Genomic DNA, 22,978 nt, shown 5'->3' on the forward strand with positions numbered 1-22,978 from the left:
GCTGGCCCCGTTCTGGCCCTGGGTCTGCGTGTCTGCAAGTGCGTGCTGGGACAGGTGGAGCCCGGGGGGGGGGGGTGGGGTTGGGGGGTTCGAAATTTAAGAAGTCAGTAAGATGGGGGGGGGGGGGGGGGGGGTACTGGACAGTACTGGACAGGACAGTAAGCAGACATACTACTATGGTTTTAAATACTCTAAAGTCTATTTTGGCAGAGAGAGAGAACAAGATGAGAGAAAGAGATGGTGACGGAGTGCAAAAAAGACAGAGGATTCATGCAGTCTCCAAGGAGGGGAAAAGAGTGTTGAAGAGACTGGGTGCACAGTGTTTTCTCCACCACGTAATGACATGAAGAGCTGCTCTGTCTAACATTTTCATGCACTCTGGTAGAGTTAACAGACTTTCACTGGTAGGCTAGGCCAGACACATAACTGAAGCATTCCTTTCATGGAGCGTATGCTTCAACAATTAGCTTCCAATAAAATTAATGGAACTGGCTATTTTCTAAAACTATTTTTATGCCCTACGAACGGTGAGGTTAAATTGCACACCCAGTGTAGCCTAGCTGTAACTCTTAATTACCTCACTATCCTCATATTCTTACTGTTCAGACTAAATGACCTCATATTTCACAGACTCTGAGGACTTCATCATCTCACAATCTACAGACTGAGTTTCCTTACGAGTTACAGGCTGAGATTCCGTACAGGTTACATACAATGTTACCTCACAAGTTACAGACAGAGGAATGGCATAGTTAAGTTCAACTCACTTTCCTCTGACTCTGGCAGACGTAGTTACCTCACATTCCAACTGACATCATTGTCTCCAGTCCACACTGACTCAAAGAGAGACATGAGTTTGGGTTTGGCCTCAGTGTTGGCTGTCTAATGAGCCGCCTCACCTGTCGTGGGAAAAAAGCACAGGAGTGAATGGCATCGCTTGACAAGTGACTGCACTGCATGACTGAACGGCTGCAGATTTGTCGACAGAGGCTCCAGCTCTTTCACAAAGCGTGTGCGAGTAAGGTGTGAAATAGCAGAAGCTCTTTGAAGGGACTGGCACGTAGACCCTACACCTGACGCCGTGGTCTCCTCGCCGACTTCCTGCCGCCCTCGCCCTGGAGGCGACCCAGGCTCAAAGGCATCCCATCTGGGTGCTCGGAAAAACTTACATCACTTCCTGCCCTGCTAGTGGTCATACACTGTAGCCCGCAAATTCCACCAGATGCCTTTGGAAACAGAAAAAAGACCCTTTGGTTTAGCATAAGTGTGTGTGTCCTATTTTACAGTGACTTTGTGTGTGTGCTTGTGTGTGTCTGTGTGTGTGTGTTTGTGTTTGGTGTGCATGTTTGGCAGCTTCTGTGTGTGTGTGTGTGTGTGTGTGTGTGTGTGTGTGTGTGTGTGTGTGCACGAATGGATGTGTTTAATAGAGTGACTGATCAGTGGCCATTAGTGCTGTCAGGATCTCCTCTTCGTGCGCGCCAGCATGGCGTGTATTCCCTGGCCATGTCTTATTCTGTCCGTGGCAATGTTTCATTTCATCCCTAGCGAAGTCTAATTTCGGGTCCGTCCCAAACCGGGCTCTCCCTGAGCATATGGCCAGTCATACATCTTTAATCCACCCCTAAGCCCCACACCCCATGCCCCCCCCCCCTTCCTGCCCTGCCAAGCATCCCCGAACCGAAACAGGCCGGGCTCTGTGTCCATCCGTCCGAGGCCTCTGAAGGAGCGATAAAAGCCGACATCCATCAGTCTGCCTGCGACAGTGGCAGAGGCCAACGGCCTCAGCTAAAAACAGGCAGCCCGTGGAAGATAGAAAAAAAAAAGCTGAAGAGGATATTTCTGTGTTAAGCTTTGCCCAGGCTGATATGCATACCAGCTGGACACTCAGTGGTGTTTTTCTCCTCTGCGCTGTGTCCAGCTTTTATCCTTTCCCCCTCGTCTCTCTTTTCTCCACCACTCCTCCTCTCCACTCATCTTCTTACTTCAGCTCACCCGGCCGGTGCCTTGCCTCTCCTCCCCTCGCCATTCCTCTCACTACTCCTCTTTTCCACAATCTTCTATCATTCTCTCCTTTCTACTGCTAGCCTCATACATTCTCTCTTCTCCTCTCGTTTTCTCTCTTGCCCAGTCCTCTTCCTCTCTTCTTCCCTGCATGCTGGTTCCTCCTTTGTTCTTCACCCTACTTATTTATCACTGTGTCGTTCCTCTCCTAAAGTGTCCCCTTAATATTCTCCACTCTGCTCCACTCCACTCTGTCTACCAGCTCCTCTCATCTCCACTCTTCCCCCGTGTCATTTTCAACTCTTCAACTCCTCTTCTCTCTTCTCCTTTACCTCTCTTCCCATCTCTGTCGCTCTTTGGGGTGAGTTCCTGTAGCAGCACAGAGAAATGAAAGAGAAAGCTTTAATCTCCTCCGTTTGATGGAATTTATATTTTGTCCTTTTTGATGCTGTGTTGCGTAATTAGTTCAGCTGGAGTAAGCCTGGCAAAAAAGGAATAAAAATCCCCCATTCCCCTGTAATGCATGGCACATAGCCCAGAGAGCCTCTCTCTCTCTCTCTCTCTCTTGTCTTTCTTTATTTCTCTCTCTTTCTCTTTCTGTCTCTATCTCTCTTTCTTTCTCTGGGAAGAGGGGGATGGAAATTATTGTGTGTGTATATATATATGTGTGTGTGTGTGTGTGTGTGTGTGTGTGTGTGTGTGTGTGTGTGTGTGTGTGTGTGTGTCTATGCTGGCTTGCAGGAGATTTGTGAACCAGGTCACCCCTCTCAGTTCCTGTGTGCCTAGTAAAGCCACCTTCTCTTATGTCAGCGGCAACTCTAGCGACATGGCTCCCGCTGACTCTCACTCTGTTGTTCAGCTCCAAGTCACATAACACAAGACCATGTTGGATTTCCTCAGCGCTGAGAATGACACTGTTCATCGACACAGTCTGGTAGTTGATGTGTTGGCCAAACACTGATTCTCTACCAATGTGAAAGTTTGTCATGAGTGATTGATCATAGTGTGCGCTGTAGAGAAGAGAGATGGCTCTATTCAGTAACACCATGGGTTGTTTTGTATTCCCCTTTACCTTTTACAGGGTAGTTAAATTGTTAACTGATTCAGAATTACCTGTCTGTAAACTGCAAATAGACACTGGCTGTTGTGTCTGTGAACCCAAAGCTAGACACCATAGTGTCCCCATCTCCTGCTGATGCTGCTCTTCATACATATTAAACACATTTCAGTCAGCACATGTGTGAAAGATATAGTGTCAAAACCTTTAACCACTCAGCCTGTCTGAAAACTAAAAACACTGCTCACATTTTACTCTATTTCCCAATTTCAGTTATGTGAATAATGTAAAAGTTGAAAAACAGCAAGTTGTCCCACACCTTATAGTGTTTATTTTACCCTTAGATTTGAAGATTATTAAAGCAGTTAGCATAATACTTATAGCAGGTAGCTGCTGCCTGTCTTAGCAGCTGTGTGCTGCTGTGAGTGGATGCAGCCGGTGATGTGTGCTGCTATGCGCTACTGCAGCTGTTGCTGTGTGATGCTATGTGCTATTGCTACTGTAGCTGTTGCTGTGTGATGCTATGTGCTATTGCTACTGCAGCTGTTGCTGTGTGATGCTATGTGCTATTGCTACTGCAGCTGTTGCTGTGTGATGCTATGTGCAATTGCTACTGCTGCTGTTGGGTGGGTGTGCGTGAGTGCCGTGTGGAGAGGGAGTCGGCCCTCTGCTGCGGCCTCTAGACTGGATTAAGTGCTTTGGCGGATCCCCTCCTTCCCATCCATTTGGAAAAGCAGGATTTGGATTTGACAGGAGGGCGGGGGTCAACACCGAGCGTGACCCAGCGGACAGGAGTGTGCACTCGGAATGCACTACTACACACTCACACACACACACACACACACCCCACACGCGTGCGCATACACACATTCACTCAAAAACCATGCTCAAAAGTGGCATATGCACAAAACACAGATGGTCAGTATACACAGACATACAAGCTTATATACACGTTTTTGTTTTTTGCGATTTATTTTATTTCGATTTATTTTTTTAAATGATCAATTTTAATTATCAATTAAAATATCACACTGTCCAGGAGAACCATTTATTTAATTATTGATTGTATGCAAGTGAATGATAAAATGACAATAACAGAAACTTTGAATTCACACACATGCACAGACTGATTAATCATCCAGCATAGATGATTGGCCAGTAAACGGCAAACGTATGATTCACCCTGAACAACCAACATGTATTAGATACCAGCAGATGTAGGCATTCATAACCATTATTGTTACAAAACAAAAGCCTCCAGACAAGGCCTGCATATCGCTGCTGGCCTGATGATGATACCAGGCCATATAACATATGTCACATGTTGCACAATCTTTGTCATCTATTTTCCGTTTTGCTTGTTTGTGTCTGCTCTGTGTGGAGGATTTGAATACGTACAGACATACTGACTGCCTAACGGCTGGTGGCAATATCTTGGCTGGCAAAGTGCTGGCCTAATACATTCAGCAGTTCTGGTCTTAGAAGGGTAATATTTTTGCTGAGTTGGTGAAGTGCTGCATCAGCACTTGCTGAACAAAGATGAGACTTTTTTTTGCAGTTGTACTACACAGATTTCTCAGCCTGTAAAATAATCTATAGTAAGGAAAAATGTCTTTGTTCCCTCTATTATTGGATTTTTATGCCTCCACACCGGTGTTTATGATGGCTGGAGGCAGCATGTTTTTGAGTCCGTATGTACGTATGTCCAGATGTCTGTTAGTCAACCTGTCTCGTGGACGAGACATATCAAGAACACCTCAAGGCACGTGCTTCAAATTTGGTATGAATATCCAATTGAACTCTGGATTGGAATTAATTAGATGTTACAATAGAAGGCCAAAGTGCAAGGTCACTGTGACGACATACATATGGCCCATTCTCGTGAATGTGATGTCTCAAAAACCCCTTGAGGCATGTTCTTCAAATTTGGTATGAATATTTACTTGGACTCTAAGATGAACTGATATGATTTTGGAGGTCAAAGTTCAAGGTCACTATGACCACATGTATGTATCGGAACTCCCCCTATTACCGTCGGTCCCGTATTTCCGCCGTCTTGCGTGTATGTGTCACTTAATATCCATTTCTATACAAACCAAGACAGCAGACTCCTAAAGAAACGCAACCACCCACACCATAGGTGTATCTAAATTAGCTATGTCCCAAAAATGACATTTTAACGTGACTCAAAGAGCTGTAGACAGTGTTGTAAGGCTGCGTGTACACAACCGCTTGGAGCTCCAGTGGAATTGGTTGCTTAATGAATTGCTTTTTACTCCCCTCCTGAATAATGATTCATTTTGTAGTAAAATAAGTTTTGAGTAAAGCATCTCATGTGTTGCCACTGTCAAATGTCTATATATATGACAAGATGTTCCTTATCTAATCCTTTCTCTCTCTCTTTCTCTCTTTTTTGTCTGTCTGTCTGTCTATCTGTCTGTCTGTCTGTCTGTGTGTGTGTGTGTGTGTGTGTGTGTGTGTGTGTGTGTGTGTGTTGGCACTCATCGCCACAGGACCACTCATGCACGAACCAAGAGTGAAGCAGCTGACCAGGCAGCTCTGGCAGCCCTCCATGACTCTGACCTGGCCAGATCAGTGGCCAGAGAGCTCTCCCCAAGCTTCCATCAGCCAGGTAACCTAAGGCACAGCCTGCACAACACAACACAAGACCTGCACAGCACAACACAAGTCCTGCACAACACAACACAAGACCTGCACAACACAACACCTGCACAACACAACGCAACACCTGCACAACACAAGACCTGCACAGCACAACACAAGTCCTGCACAAACACAACACTTGCACAACACAACACCTGCACAACACAACACAAGACCTGCACAACACAACACCTGCACAACACAACACAAGACCTGCACAACACAACACTTGTACAACACAACACCTGCACAACACAACACAAGTCCTGCACAACACAACACAATACCTGCACATCGCAACACAACACTTGCACAACACAACACCTGCACAACATAACACAAGTCCTGCACAACACAACACAACACAACACAACACCTGCACAACACAACACACGTCCTGCACAACACAACACCTGCACAACACAACACAAGACCTGCACATCACAACACAAGACCTGTGGGGTGTACTACGAATCTCGATTAGTGGGTTAGCGAGGTATGTTGCGCTCAAAGCCAGGCTATGCTGTGACACGAAAGTGGATCTGTTTTAGTGTCGCTATATCAACATGGTATCTTATGCTGTCAACCAAACCTGGTCGGGAGGAGGTTATGTGCTAAGATAGCTCAAATCGTGTAATCTACCGCACACTGACCAATCAATTGTCTTAAAAACGAAGTTATCTCACGTGTAGGATTCTGTCATATATCTTACAGGTGGAGCTCCGCCTCTACTAACATTTTGGAGCTCGAATGGACTTTAATAGTGCTGTGCGTGCAAATATCCCACTATGGACGTGCATACCATACAACAACTGATGACAATTGATTTATTTGATGTTAAAGGTTAGACACAAAAAATGACCGCAGTGTAGATTAAGCTATCGCTCATGAATGCGAAGTAATTGTTTTAAATAGAGGCGGTCTTGTCGCGCTCCACGCTACACGACATTGGCCAAAGTCATCCCAACACCGAGAACGCACAGATCTGAGCTGAAAGCCTAGTTTGACAAATATATCACATAACTGCAATCGTAGTATCACTTAACGTATACCCCTGAGTCAAGGCTTTGTCAAGCCTCGATATGTCTACATAGCCTAGATATGTCTAACGTGCTTCGTAGTATACCCCACTGCACAACACAATGTCTACCCAAACAACAATAAAATCTTTCCAACACAAGATCTTTACAATTAAGTGGAAGATCTGCATAAGATAGCACAAGATCTGGATAATTTGGCAGGTGAGGTGGAGCTGTGGAATTGTCACCACCTGACAATTGATCAGCCTGGGTTTCACCTTCAAAGGCCAATCACCTTTACCTTTGTAATATGGCAGCTTTGGAGCAGATTTGTCCCTGCTTTTTACCTAATTTGCTCTTGGACCCCCACAGGACTCATGCCAAGTCAGGGGTGAATTAGTTTCAGAGCCGTTTACTATTCAGGGGTGCGTTTCCCAAAACCATAGTTGCTAACCTGTTAGTTGCTAACCTGTTAGCAACTTTGTTGGTTGGCAATGGGAACATCCCACATAATTTACAGTCCAAATAATGTAATGCTTGTTTTTTTTTTAAATATTCCGTAAGTCGCTTCCTTTTGATAGAAAAAAGTATTTAAAGGACTTTAGACTGAGGTCCTGACTCAGAATCTTAGCAGCTTTCTTGCTCAAAGGCAGCAAACTAGAGTTAAAGCCTGGCCTTCTCTGCCATTGCCACAGGTTGTAAGTCAGTGTTATGTTTGTAAACTTCAGACAGGGTGAAGAGCGTTGAAGCAGTGTTTCACATCATCACATCACACCTGTTCTCTCAAAGCAAGGCATCTTTTTATAGCACAGCTAACGGGAAGGTGGATAACATGGAAGTGGAATGGGATTTGGGTTTGGCCCAGTTCAGAAACCTGAACCGGCCCAGCTACAGTAGGTTCATTCCAGGTGCTTTGTACACAAACTAAAAGTCTAGAACCACCTTCAGCATGGAACACAAGAACGTTTCATCATAGTCAATGTCAAGCTGTAGATATATGGCATATGGTTGCAGTGATAGAGTATACGTAACATATGTAAGTCAAGTAAATTTTAATGCAAAGCCTAAAGGGGCCCTTTGTATAACATAGTATCACTGAATTATCAGTTTGAAGAAGTTTGCGTTTATACACCTTAAGTCTCAGTAGTGTATATGGCCATAGTGCATGCTGCACACTATGAATCTTCTACTGTATGTTTATCATAACAGTGTCAGGGAGAGTTCATACTGTACATGTATACAGTACATGTTTTCAAACCAAAAAGAACTGGTCATACTTTACTTGGAGAGTCCACCCACAGATTAGATTATTAACAAACTATCTGTTTACACTCTGTTGCCTACAATTCGTAGTAGCCGTGGCCTACTGGTTAGCGCTTCAGACTTGTGACCGGAGAGTTGCCGGTTCGAACCCCAACCAGTAGGAAGCGGCTGAAGTGCCCTTGAGCAAGTCACCTAACCCCTCACTGCTCCCCGAGCGCCGCTGTTGTTGCAGGCAGCTCACTGTGCCGGGATTAGTGTGTGCTTCACCTCACTGTGTGTTCTGAGTGTGTTTCACTAATTCATGGATTGGGATAAATGCAGAGACCAAATTTCCCTCATGGGATCAAAAGAGTATATATACTTATACTTATATATATATATATATAATTCATGGTTAAGGAGTTAAGGAACTTGAATCTTCTCTGAAGTCCCAAATCTCTGTGAGCAGGACACTAAAGTAAGGTGTTACTGAAGACCTTAGTAAGCTAAAACAAAGCGGAGCTAAAATGAAATCTGGAAACAGCAACGAAGTGCAGACTGTTGAACTACTACTGAGCAGGTGTGAGAGTTAGATGTGCCTGCAGATGTGTGAGTAGACCTGCGTGAGTGTGTGTGAGATGCAGTCGTGTGTTAGTGTGTGTGTGTGTGTTAGTGTGTGGGAGCTTTCAACGTGCTTAAGTGTGTTTGAGCTTCAGTCTTGCTTGAGTGGTCTCTCCTAATAACACCCAAGGCGCTAACCTGAACCCACGTCACATAGTGCCATGTAGCGTCACATCACCAGCAGGGTCGGGAGAGGGAATGTGAGCCATGCCAGTAAAGAGGCATACAGCTCACGCCACGCACGTTCATGTTCAGATAAGGGCCGCGGGGGCCCCTGGGGGCCACGTCAACAACACCTTATCGCCTCTCAGGGCCACATGGCTCTTGGCACCAAAGCCCGTCTGACCACCAGAGCACCTGCTATGGCAGGGTTGTGGTTTGTCACTGGACTGAGTCATGCAAGCTGGGGCTGATGGGGATGACGCCACTCTGAAGTCCCAAGGCCCTAATTTGAATGAGGGGCAATGACTACTAAAGATGGGCAATAGGCAGAGTGTCTCGGGCATGAAGCAAAGCTATTATGTGGTGTACTGCTGGTCCACCCATGTTTGCTCATGATATTAAGCTAGCAAAATGATTTGGCCGAGTTATTGAATTGGCTTTCGTTCTGTTGGTGTTTGCCATGTGTTAAACCTCACTCTCCCTCCATCTGTCTCTCACCCTTCCACCTGTCTCTCTCTCTCTCTCTCTCTCTCTCTGTCATGGCACCTTTGCCCTTACTCCCTTTGTGTCTGCTTTGGAGTCAAGGCAAACTAAATAGTCTCTAGAATAAACCTCACACAAATAATGTGGACAAGATCTACAAGATGAAAGTGACATTTGATTCCTTTAACAGAATGATAACCTATTTATTTCATAATCAATTCTGATACTATTGTACATTTATGTTTGATTAATTTAAGTCATGATGCAGAGCTTAAACATGTATCTCAGCAACATATTCAACTGCATCTCCTTGAAATATTGAATAAGATACTCGTGTTAAGCTGGTTGCTTTCCTGTATATTGTTAACTGGAATACACCTTCATCCTCCCCCTCTCCCATGCTGAAAAGGACTGGTGTGTTTCTGGGGAGAGATAAATGTTTGAACGGATCTGCACAGTTCTGTTTCTATGGCTACAGTTAAAGTCTCTAAGTGCGCAAACAAAGCCTTCAGGAAGACAGGAAGCTGGCAGGTATTCCCCTGCTTCGGTTTTGTTGTGACTGGAACCACCAGAAGCCATGGTTTTCACCAGTGACTCAGGGCTGTAGAGTGGCTACCAAGCCCTTTTGAAGCTAGCACTATTATTCAAATTTGCTAGATCAGCCAGAGGAATGTCTGGAAGTATGTCTGTCACAACTACATTCCTACAATGTAATCATGGCAATGTTTATACGGCTATATAAGCCGACTATCCGATGCTGGTTTACTTGTGAGAGTCAGTCAACACCATTTTTACAGGCTAGCAAAAGATGACGAAGAAAAAAAAAAGTAGTCAGTATGAGCACGTACTGTACTTAGCCAGCAGGCTAACCGCTAGCAGCATTTAGCCTCTGTGCTCTGAAGCGCAGCTGAGTTGTGCCCCATGTGTGAGTCTGCGGTGGCTCACTGCCAAGGGGTGCCAGAAGAGAGGGTGAGTAACACACAGACAATGAGGGGCCTTTGGACAGACACCCTGGACATGAACAAGAGACCCAGAGGACAGACGGCTTGTTGTTTGTGGTTTGGAAAACAGGCGGTAATGTTTCCTAGCACACACCATGCACACACACACACACACCTGGGGCCCTTTCACAGTGTCAGGGATTACACGGAGTGTAATGAGGTTATAATAGACTGGTTCGATGGTAGCTGTGTGATATTCATTCATTCTCATACATTTCTATACATTAAGATAGCAATATGTTAGATTGTGTGTTTAACTGATATTATACATCTATGAATCAAGATGAGAACCTACTAAATCTATGAATTAAGCATCCTACCATGTGTTCAGAGACCATCCACTCTATATATATATATTCACTATATAGTGTAGTGTTGTGAAAGAATATAGATGCCCTGGACACAGGGCTAGTAAGTGTGCCCTTAATCATTTGTCATGTTCTGGCAACTCCTCTGTTTAATGTAAACACTTCCTATCAGACAGCATTCCTATGCTTAAATATAGAGTCTGGGGAAAAAAGAGAAGGTATTTTTAGCTGTGTGAAAAATTCCATACAGATAGACATAGACTGGAAAAACCCTTCAACAATGCCTACCATCCATGGATGTGAAGTACTTATAAAATATTTTTAAATGTATACATTTAAAATCTTCCTATCGAAGATGTCAACCTCTTGCATGATTACAAATTTGATCAGAGCCAGTCTGTTGCTTTACAGTCAGTTGCTGGGTCTTTACTTTAGCCAGGGAAGACCGCTATAGTGTGAAAGACTCTGAGGAGAAGCTCTTTTAGTCTACAAAGGAGATGATGATGCAAGTGTATGAAATCCAATGCTCTACGGTGTGAAGATAAACTTGGGAGACTTTCCCACATAATCTGAACGGGCCCTCGACAATCTCCACTACAAAGACTTGGCCCTGGCGAAGCTTACAGTTCCTCTTCCAAGAGCAACAAAATGTCCCCCTTTAAAAAGAGACAACACTGCTGCTTGCGCTGTAATTGATGTTTCAGTTTTACATCGGATTATCACAGTGAAGGGATGTGCGCTATTCAAACAGGCACATAGGCATTACATAAAACACACAGGCTGATTCTAAAATGGACAAGACTCCATTTTCCCCTAGCTCAGGTAATCTGTACAGTGATCAGACGTAGCCTACCTTCTCTAGGCTTAAGACAACAGCAACTACTAAAGGTACAGTCAGCTATTATTGTTGGTGGTTAAGGAACTGGTTGCGAGTGTGATCCTGACAGTTGTTTATGTTTCTCCCGTGCATTTTGATTCCTTCTTTCACTTGTTTTCAATGTATTTCTTGACCAGATTGGTGGAGCCCCCAAAATGTGAACCAACACATAACAAGAGCTCAAGGAGAGAAGCATAAAAAGTTAAATAACCAGTAATACTGGGAGATGCTTCCCTTGAGGTTACATCGTCTTGTTTTTTGACAAAAAAGTTACAGTCTATGCCTTCAGCCTCATTTGGTGTGAGGTGTGTTATAGCAGCCATCTAACTGATATCAAATCTGGACCAGATCTCTTTTCTTTGTAGACATTGACCTTTCTGAGGCCGCATGTGTGTGTGTGTGTGTGTGTGTGCTTGTGTTCCTGTCTACCCCCCAGTGCGAAAGGCAGGCCATGACCGCACTGCATGAAGTTTATAGAGAGATGTTAATCAAGCTATATTTGGCCCCAATGTGTCCTTACGGGGCCAGCCCTGGAGACATAGCTGGGATGGCCGAGCTGAGAAGCTGCAGTGGCTGAGCTCTGGGGCCTGGATGGATGGACTGACTGACTCACTGCAGCTGTCCATTCCTTCAGCCGGGGCCATCTGCAGAGAGACACACACACGCACGCATGCATATACATACACACACACACACACACACACACACACACACACACACACACTTGCATATATACAGACAAACGGATAGAAAAAAAACACCCAGATACACACATGAAGACACACACATATAAGGATAGGGAGTTCCTACACAAATTTCACTGAAAGCACACTACTGTGTAGTACACTACTAACACAGGCTTACATGTACATACAGAAGGTAAGACGTTTACAGTATCTCCATGTACCACAACATACTGTACATACTTAAAGTACATTACTAAAACTTACCGACACAGACACTGTTAAAATCTGTTAAAACTATGCTAAGTAACCATAACCAAAGTAGTCACTCACACTCTCACAGTTACTTCCTTACACATACAGTACACACAAGCATTTATATACAAGTCTCACAAAAAAACTCAAGCCTATATCAAACAAGTGATGTATGGGATATATGTAAGTTGGGGGTCACCTTGAGGTATTGATGTCTCATTTCAACAAAGGCATGAGTCACAGCCAGTCCAGAGGATGGGCATTTTTATTGGTGGCAGTGTCCAGAATGACACCGATAACAGTCAGTCCAGTTCTGAGTCTAGTTTAGACTGTGAGCCACATGTATTTGTTTAACCCAGAGCTTTATCTATCACATACAGTATCATACGAGGGTATTAGACAGCTGATGTCAGTCACAGGGCACATTTAAGGAGATTAATAGCTTCATACATTACCAAGCCCTCGCCTCACATGCCACAGCATGTGAGCCAGTCTCTCATTTGTTTTTTGTTTTGTATTGGTTTTGTTTGGGTTTTTTTCCCCTCTGAAGGCCTATTCAAAATGAATGCAAAGGGAAGACAATGAATGAGGCAGTGGCCCAATCTGCATGAGAAGCGTGTGTGTGTGTGTGTGTTTATGTGTGCTGGGCGGATTTTTGCCCCCACCCCACACACACACCCGGCCCACTTAAGTGTCGCCAGTCGTGTGTAATCTGTAATACAAGCAAACAAAAGGGTCGGCTCTTGTCCCATCTGCCCTTGTGTTTGTGTCAGCTAAAACTGCCATGCATCACCACTGAGGTGGAGGAGTGTAACATATAGAATGGCTTAAGGGTGACAGTGTAAATGGAAGTACAAATTGAGATGATAAGGCATATTTATCAGATGTGCTCAAGAGTTGACACAAAGGAGGTCTGCATCTCACTTTGTTTGAAGTAGCCAGAGGTACAATGCACCCATGTATTTCAGTGTACTTCTTATGTAAAGATTACTGCATGTTACAAAACATTGACTTTGTACATTTTTCTGATATAGTTGATTCATTATTTCAAAATATATGTTTAAAGGTGCAGCATTCTATTCCAGTCCCATTTACCTTGTTGTCATATTCAACAAATAGGTCATTATGGTCCTCTAGTTTTTGCACTAAAATAAACTCATACCTGCATTAACATGGCCATAAAACAAATAAAAACAACAAATAAAAAACAAATATAGTGGCTTGAACCAAACTATCCAAGCCAATCAGCACAGTCATTCAACAGCATGAAGGGAGTGGTTGATTTGGCTGTTATCAAATAGCATCAACCTTTCCCAAAACTGGACTGCATCTTTAACAACACAGCTGTTTTCAGACTAAGTGACACAGGCATTTGGATATTGTTGCCAAACAAATTATACTTTTATCTCCATGTGATAGAGAAATAAAAATTCTTGTCAACAAGCTACTGACCAGTGATGACATCACTGTTTAGCGTCGTTGCTTCAGATTAAAAGATTCAAAACGTTAGAGCTCAGTGGTCCAGATTGATTTTTTTCATTATATATGTAGATGACATACTGATGTCTAAGTTATCATTGGAGGTACATTTTTTATCATAAAGACCTATCATTTTATGTTCTATTAATTTCATTTTGGTTACTGTAACCATACACAACCAACCGTGCCACCGCACATTGACAGGAGGAATGTGTAATATGAGTCCTATTGGTGGTTGCGCTCCACCTCCCTTTGATTTGACTGCCTCGTGCCTCTCCTTGACAACACCAGCACACCAGCCTCATCTCCACAGGTAACAGATGTGCTATAAGTCTCATAACGTGCCATGGTTTGTTAGGCCTCTGCCTTAGATCACTCCAGCCCACCCCATGCACCACCATGCATGACCCGCTATACCTCACTTCAGATGGACCCCTCTCATTACGGCCTTTCATGTGAAATTAAGGTCAGCAGCAGTGAGATGCTCTGGAGGATTTAAACGGGCCAATATATCATACCAGCTCCCCACTGCCCACCCAGCCACCCTCTGCCCCCTGTCTGCCCACTGAACCAGAAAGCAGGTCTGGGATTATCCTCTGCGAGGCTGTCCCCCACATCCGGAACAAAAGCAGTATTCTTATGAAAAGCCCGCCCACCCCCAACCCCAGTGGGATAGAGGGCGCACTTTACAATAATGCGCCTTAATAACCAAACACAGGGACATATGAGCCATGCCCTGGTTCTGACAGCTGGAAGTGAATCACAAGCTCCCCCAATGTCTCTTTACTCCACATGAAATGTGGTGACTATCTCCACAGATATTGCTTCTACCTCCTCTCCCCAACACTGGGACATTATGTTATGTATCTGTGTGGTTTCGCGGTGCTAGTTCTGCTGGCCCCAACGGGGAGTCAGGCAGCCATCAACCACTACATGAGATGCATACTCTGCAGCGCCATTAAAAGAGCCTCGGATGTTTTAGATATGTGCACTTTGTTTTTTATGTGCTTTCCTGTGCTCTGACAAAAAACAAAATTAGTGCAGTGTTGAACATTTCAAATGTAAAGGAATAATGCAATAAGGAGCCAAATATCTGAAATGCAACATGCAACAAGAAAACAACCCGGTGGACTTGCTGTTGGAGGGACTGACCCTCACTAATCATCTCTTATGCTATCCAGGTTTTATTTAGGATCTTGTCTCTACACTGTAAAAAAGGGAAAGTCAGGACTGTCCAATTTATCAAACCATATTACATTACAATTACATAAACCAGTCTACTTTTGTATGAAACACAACCTTATTATGTTTGATTAGTCATTCCAGTTAAGCATTCCATTTAGGTAAGCATATAATGCTCCAGAAGACTCTCAAATATTAGCGATAAATGGGTTTGGGTTTTTAACATGCTGCCCAGCAGTGACAAGATCATTGTATTTAAATATTTCTAAAACACAAACACGTAGGAGCCTACTCAAAGCCGCCAAGTTAAAGAAGAACAAGCCCCTGAAGATATCACTCAGTGAAGTGTCTGTAATGTTTTGAGGTGTGCAATAATGATACTGTTGCAAACCTTGTTATGTTATGGTACCCTCCGCTAATGTGTGAGTCATGCATGGGTAGTACAACTTAGACACACACAACCAGCCTTATGTAAGACCTCTTATCAAGTTGTAGACTGAAGCTATGTTCGACTATAAGCTCCGTCAACAGTAGATTTGCTCACCCTCTTTGTAGTTAGCATTGGCTAGCTGCTGTTGGTGATCAGTAAATTATAAAGTTGAGTCCACCGTAACATTTCTGTGGATTAAGTGATCAGTAACCGACAGACTTCTTATAAAAACCCATTATGCCAATGCACAATTGCTTGTACCCAACTGTACATTTTGGGGATGGCATTTGGTTCAGCAATGCAGAGGCATAATTTAATTGACTTTGATTTGTCAATGCCATGTTACGTCTAGAGTTTATGAAGGCCAAAGGTCGCTTTGACAGTTTTTAACATGTACAAGTTGTACTGTTGCATTAAAGGAAGGTACCTATACAACTCTGAGCATCTCTAATTTTACTAAACATAAAAGTTATTTTCATTTGGTATGGATCTGTTTTATTTTCTGCCACTATCTGCTATCATAAAATCTATTTTCAGTTCTCAAACGCATGATCTCAGGAGCAAATGTGTGTCTTTGTGTGTGTGTGTGTGTGTGTGTGTGTGTGCGTGTGTGCATGTTTGTGTGTCTGTGTATGCGTTTTTTAAAATATTGATTAACTGTTCACTTTAGGAGATAGATTAACGAGCAGCTCTATCCCAGTCTCTGTGGTAGCATGCAGCGAATCCATAGCTTAGTCTTCTAAACGCCTTTAATGATTGCACTTTGCTTAACTGAGCACAGGCGATTTCATTGCTTCTACTCAAGGGCAAACATATCTCAGGAAGATCAAAGTCGCTGCACCCCACAGTTGCATAATTTAAGACTGAGGGTTTGTACAGCTTTGGCCGAAACAAGCAGAGCCCTGTGTGACATTACTGGGATGCCGGTGAGGAGTTGCTCACATTAGTATGGTTACTTAAAGCCTGGAGCGCGAGAGGCCGGCAGGGCGCCCGTGTCTGGACTCTCATCAGTGGGAATAGTAGCATGCTTGCGTCCCACTAATCTACGTTCTTGGACAGCGTGTGAGAAGCAAGGATTACACGTCTTGGCTCCCACTGATGGGTCTGTAATCTCTCGTGTCACTGCCTGCACAAACATGACAGCTTGATATGTTGGTTGGTGTGTAAATGTGTGTTTTCTTCTCTCTCTCTCTCCTCTCTCTCTCTCCCCATCTCTCTCTCCCTCTCCCCCTCCCACTCTCTCTCCCTGTCTTTTTGTCTTCTCAAAGGCCTTGACTATGTCAAGCAGAGATTTGCAGAGCCTATGGAGACTCCTGTTGAAGTCCCGGTGGAGAACGAGAAGAAGAAAGAGGTAGATCCGGACTCCCCTGCCCTGAGTCCGGGTGTCTCACCGCCCCCGTCACCCACCAAGAAAGCCCCTGCACTCGCCAACAGCAGCGTGGCGCGCAAGATCAGCAAGGATCAGAGTGTCGCCGCGACACGCAAGATCAGCAAAGACCAGAGCGTCTCCGGCGTAAGCCGTAAGATCAGCAAGGAAGAGAGAGCCGCCATCACCGCCGAGGTTGCCAAAGTCGTGCCCGCTCCGCCGCATGCGCAGGTGTCCTTCCACAGCCAGCATGACGAGCCTCCCCCCAAACCACCAAAGGCGGCGGCCGAGCCAGAGTCCGAGCAGCAGGACAGGCAAAGCAACGGCATGCTACACCGCCAGCGGCAGTACCACAGCTACTACGTCAAGACGCCTGTCAAGGCAGCGCCACCGCCCGAGGAGCCTGAGGAAGAGGAGCCTGAGGAGCCCACGCAGTCCGAGCTGGCGCGCATGCCCCCCAAGTTCAGGACCCCCACGCCCGCCGGAGCAGGAGCCGGAGCCGGAGCCAAGACTGAGGCCAAGCCAGACCCCAAGCTCAGGAAGCAGGAGTCGATCAAGCCAAAGAGCCTGTCAGAAACCAAGAAAGCCAGCATGGAGATTCTCGACGTGGTCGAGGAAGAGTCAGTAAGTGCTCCAACCGAGCTATACTGTAGCTCCAAATCCACTCACCTTCTTTTCGGGAGTTCTCATGTTCCCATGATTCATATTCATAGGGCCAGTCTAATCCTTAAGCCTAGTCCTGGACTAAAAGAGAATGTGGAGAACAGAGGAGATTTCCATTTAGAATAACGGGTAACCTAGGACTAGGCTTAGTCAAAGTCCTTTTTGGCAAGTGCCTCCACTCGGCGGCCATGCTTTTTGGGCACTTATCAGGCATCTATTTCGGCAGAAATGCACGTGTGCAAGGCTTCATGACACCAATCTTGCTCCAGCGGCGAGATCACAACACATGATTGGCACGATGTCTTCACAACACACCACATTATTGGCTCAATGTATTCACAACACAGCACATGATTGGCTCAATGTATTCACATGTCGACATTTTGCCATGGAAGGGGTGTGACGCGTAGACAACTGCCATTTTGGCGTTACAAACTAACCCCATGCATTTCTATAGACCCTTTCAAGAGAGTTCCATTATCAGCATCATAGTTGGCCCCACAAGGCTTCTGTTTTAACATTCCATATGTTATCTTAATGCAGAGGAAGTAGATTGGGAACCAAATAGAACGTTCAAGCATTGTTTTTGTTTTTATTGTTGAAAGGGTCTATAGAGGGTTTTTTGAGTGCAGCCTTTACAATATATCAAACTTACAACAGAGCTTAATCTATTGTTTTGGGATTGCTAGTATTCATCCCAAGACGAAGTAAAATAAGAACTTGTTACCAAACAGGAATTGACAAGTTCACACTCAAACTGTAAACACATCTGTGTCTGGGTGGTTCAGCGAACATGATTGACTGTGTGCTGAGGCATTAAGAGAGATGATTTGCCATGCTTTAAGACTTGACTTGAGATGATCAGATACAATAACATCTCACATCAAGCACTATCTTTTAGGAGTGACGATAACGTTACAACTTAAGTTAGCGCAGTTAGCATGTCCTCATGACGATAATGTTACAAGCTAAGTTAGCGCCGTTAGCATGTCCTCATTCATACTCAGGTGTGCTAATAGGGTTTGGAGCTCGTGCTAAAAAAGAGGCAACAGATTTTATACTTATCTGAAAATGTGCTAGCTAGTTTTCTGCCTCCTACATTGAGTAGAATACTGTGGGTATGGATGATACGCATGGCGATGGAAGCAGTGGGAATGACATCAGTAGGTTGGAAAGCAAATGAGTAGGCCTGAAGAAATAGCAGTGGATTCAAACTATGTTTGTGCGAGAACGTTTGATTTAGGGTTTGTTTGTTTTGTATAAAGATGTTCATGTACTTTAGAGATACTAGACAAATAACACCATTATGTAGCTTTAAAAAAAGTAATGATATTTTTCTCTACACCTTTTGACATTTTGCTTTTTCTGTTTTGACATTACAGGGTCCCAATTCAATATTGGTTGCCATGGTTATGCTTTTGAATATTGGCCTTGCAATTATTTTTGTCCATTTCCTGACATGATGCACTGGAATTTGAGGTAAGCTAATGATTTCATGTACCATACAGAGGCTACCCAGATAGCAAAATCAGATAGTGGCAGATAGTGGACCACCAGTGGCGTGCCATCTCTTTAAATTTAACTAAATTTTAAATTTCACCTGAATAAATGAAATAGATTTTAGACCAAAAGTGGCAAAATATTGGGGCATTTGTCAGCAACCCACGAGCGGACCGCCAGAAAACTGATGAACAAAATGCCAGCAGATCTGCCCCCAGTGGGCTGACAGTGGTCTGCCAGCCGGTTGCTATCTGGGTATTGACATTCCAACACACAACCTTCTTTTAAATTTGGTCATATTACTATTAATCCATGTGCTGCTGTGCACTCAGATTGAATGTGAGGCACATAGGCTTAGTTATACTCTAACTGGACCTTGCCCTAGCCAGTCAGCAACAGCTAGTTTTCACGGGGTCATCCCTATGTTCCCCAGGTCCTATGTTCCCCACTCGGGGTTAGGGTTATGGTTAGGGTTTTAAAAAAGGGTCCTATGTTCCACGGTCCCATACACAGCGGGGAACATAGGACCCGGGGAACATAGGACCTGCGGAACATACAATTAAACACATTCGAAATATATAAATCAATCCTAATGCCTTCTGAAAGAGGAGCCTAAAGGTAGTCTTGTTGGCCAAACTCACTATAGGTATAGCTTTGTTAATGGTAGTATTCTTTTTCTGTGTCTTCCTAGTTTGCAATTTCAATAGGTTCTGTTCAGGCTGTGAGCTCTTGCGACATCACATTTGTCCCCGAGAGACTGCTACTGTATGTACCTAACCTTCTTAACTTTATCTTGGCCTTAGTGGAGTCATGAAAACCGTTGCAGTTGTGTCGACGGCCTTTAAAGAAACAAAATGACGTCGGGCGATTCGGGATTGGCCAAAGGAGCTTTGGAATGAGCATGAACCACTGGAGATACATGAGACATGGAACATCCAGCGAAGAGACTGTTCGGCTTCCTGCCTGACGATTTGAGGCTCTTTGGGGGTCCTGTGAGAACTGGAGTGAGATAATGTTGGGGTGAAGAAATATAAACACAGTTGTATTTATATGAAGAAAAAAATTAATAAACTATTAAAAAAATAACATAAAAATCACGTTGAATCTGCTGATCTAAGCCCAATCCTCTGAAGTGTATGGCTTCCCTATCTGTCCTCGCACCCAGGGAATGAGAGAGAGAAAGAGAGGGAGGGAGAGAGAGAAATAGAGAGAGGGAGGGAGGGGAGGGAGAGACTTAACTGGAAACATTCAGAGATGCACTTTGAAACTGACGGGAGCCAACAGCTGCCTTACTATTTTACCATCTGACGTTTTAGTGGGGAGGTGTCCGCTCTCGGCTGCCAGGGGAACGTGTCCAGGGGACATTGTTGCCACGGGATTGCGTTCCAGCCAATCCCGCCAGAGGAAACTGTATGCGATAGGGGTGGCGTGTCACACACACACACACACACAGACACACACAATCACTCAAACACACACACACACATGCATGCATAGACACATGCATAGACACACACACAGGCACACCAGTCTTATATCGTCAGCTAGCGTCACCACCAATTTCACCTAGCATCACAACTACATGCAGCTTAGGAAGGTTCCTTTGGTTTCTTTGACAACACCAACCCCCACCCCACTCCCTTGCATGGAACAGTTTTCATTCTTCTGTTTTTTTTTCTGTTGGTTTTGTTTTGTTTTGTTTTGTTTCTTGTTGTAGTTTATTTCTACATGTTTTGCTTTGTATTGAAGTCAATGGCAAATTGGCAAAAAAAAACGTAAAAGAATCACTACCTTCATCAAATGTCCATCCCTCTTTGGTTGATTTTTGTTTGGTATAACAACAACTTTCACAGAGATGATATTCTAATTTTGAGAAATGTGCAATATGTTTTATTTTTTTAAAGATGGATTATATATTTTGCCAACTAAAGGTTTGTAGTATGGTCATCATTTTAATTCTTGTAGAAGTCATCTTGGCATCATTTTGTTTTTAATCACACAACTAGAATGAAATGCTGTGCTCTGACTTAAAAGGGAAACTTGTTTAGATTGACTACTGGTTTTATTGTTGTGCGAATCAACACTGTTTCAGCAAACAAGGCTACACTCAACACCACAGAGCTGAATTTGAAGTCTTATTATTAAAAATAAAGAAACATTTTATTTATTTTGAGAATCAAATAAATTATGTCATGGTATTTATAGCCGAAGCTTAGACAGTTTTGCATGAGATTGTTGTCTTTTTCTGCCTCTGATGTGGAACTATGAAAGTGGATTATTAGTGATTTAACGACAATGTGAAACCCCTTTTTTGTCGAGGGACACTGCTTGCTTGCATATATTTGTGGGAAATAGGAGTTTCAGTGCGCTTTGGCAGACCCAAAGAAAAAAAGTGTTTGTGTGTGTGATTCGATCAGGTAGAGCCGAGGAAGATATCATACCCTAGGGTAAGAGTGTTGCCTTTTAAAGTCTTTAACAGTTATACTGTTTACCTCAAATCAAGAGGAGGATGCGAATGAAAGAGAAAAAAGCCTCAAAAAGTAAAGAAGTCTTTGTCTTAACCTGTAGTGTGGAAATGGACTGTTACTACAAGTAGAGAAATGTTTTCTTTTTTGCTCTCTCTTGTCATGTTAGTGTTTGTTTTAGTGTATTCTTTGTTGCAGGTGCAGCATGGTGGGTTTTTTTTTTCACTTTATTTAAAAAGATACCATTCTTTGTATGTTATCACTTCAAAAACATTAATTTATTCTGTTCAAACAGCCTCGTTATAACAATGTATCGTTTCAGAATATTCATGTCAAAAATCTATCTTTACAAGGGCTTTGATGAAAAGTGAACTTTTATCTCACCTTTGATTTGACTGCTAGTTTGCATGGTTTATGAAGGATACATTATGTGACATAAATTATTTCTTATATGTAGGCAGCGCATATATCAAATCTTTGGAAATTGGTGTCAGTGCATCTCGCCTCTTGAGTAGAGTAGTGGTCTTGAGGTATAGAGGCAAGGTTGTGTGTTGTGTGTGTGTGTGTGTGTGTGTGTGTGTTTGTGTGAGTGTGTGTGTGTGTGTTTGTGTGTGAGAAAGTGTGTGTGTGTGTGTGTCAGTGGATGTACTGTAAAGGGCCAGCATCTGAAGAGGCAGCCATGATGAAGTGTTTTTACTTGAGAACAATGATGTTTTATGCATACAAGCAACGTTGATGGGAAGTATGGTAATTTGGCAAGCTGTTATTGTTATTCTTTTCTTTGAAATGCAATGTAAATGGCCTCATTCATTTGATTATGATTTCAAAGACTTATGAACCATAACATCATACAAATTTAAAAGACGGTATATAGGTATTTTTTTAAAAGCAACATTGCATGTTGAAATACATTTATATACAGTGAAGGTTATATACTATTTATAAGGATTTTTACAGAGCACAATCCAACATCTCAAATGAATTTATGGTATTTTTCTAAAGATTTACTCAGCTGTATTTTGACAAAGGATATAACTCATTTCATAATGAACAACATGATGCACACAACCTTTGACGGAAAATATCAGATGTATCTATTAATGAAAGCCATTTACAGTCAGTAACTAATAAAAAAGGATTCTCATTGGACCTTAGGAATCAAAGTTGAACTGAGTGACTTTTGATATCGCCAAACCCAGAAAAACTATTGAATGGTGTTTAAGTCTAAGGAGATGTTTGTCTATATATAACAATAAAAGACTTTATGCCCTGTACCCAGACCAGTACCTTCTAATTGTGTCTTTGGTACTTTTTACTCTTAAAATGAAACAATGCACAGAGTTAAGGAGAACATGGGAGGTGGAGGGGAGTCATTCTCTAAAAAACAGAAAGGTCAGTTTAACAATTTGCTTTTTTACTGTCTTGATCAATATTTTGTGTAATGATAATTTTATTATGAGCAGAAATATTGCAATATATATTACAGTATCAATCAACTATTTATCACACTTTGACGCTAG

The 22,978-nt window shown here is 43.3% G+C and overlaps 1 protein-coding gene across 1 annotated transcript in view; it reads left to right on the forward strand.

Moving 5' to 3' along the window:
- jph1a (junctophilin 1a) overlaps window positions 1-22,732 on the forward strand; it is a 39,954-nt gene extending 17,222 nt beyond the window's left edge. The window contains exons 4-7 of the mRNA XM_048266526.1: window positions 5,572-5,690; window positions 16,733-17,454; window positions 18,876-18,972; window positions 19,797-22,732. Of these exons, the coding sequence (XP_048122483.1) occupies window positions 5,572-5,690; window positions 16,733-17,454; window positions 18,876-18,956 (922 nt within the window). The 3' untranslated portion in view covers window positions 18,957-18,972; window positions 19,797-22,732. The remainder of the gene's footprint in view (window positions 1-5,571; window positions 5,691-16,732; window positions 17,455-18,875; window positions 18,973-19,796) is intronic.
- The last annotated feature ends 246 nt before the right edge of the window (window positions 22,733-22,978 follow it).

Source organism: Alosa alosa, chromosome 16 (genome assembly GCF_017589495.1).
Source record: "Alosa alosa isolate M-15738 ecotype Scorff River chromosome 16, AALO_Geno_1.1, whole genome shotgun sequence".
NCBI classification, from domain to species: domain Eukaryota; kingdom Metazoa; phylum Chordata; class Actinopteri; order Clupeiformes; family Clupeidae; genus Alosa; species Alosa alosa.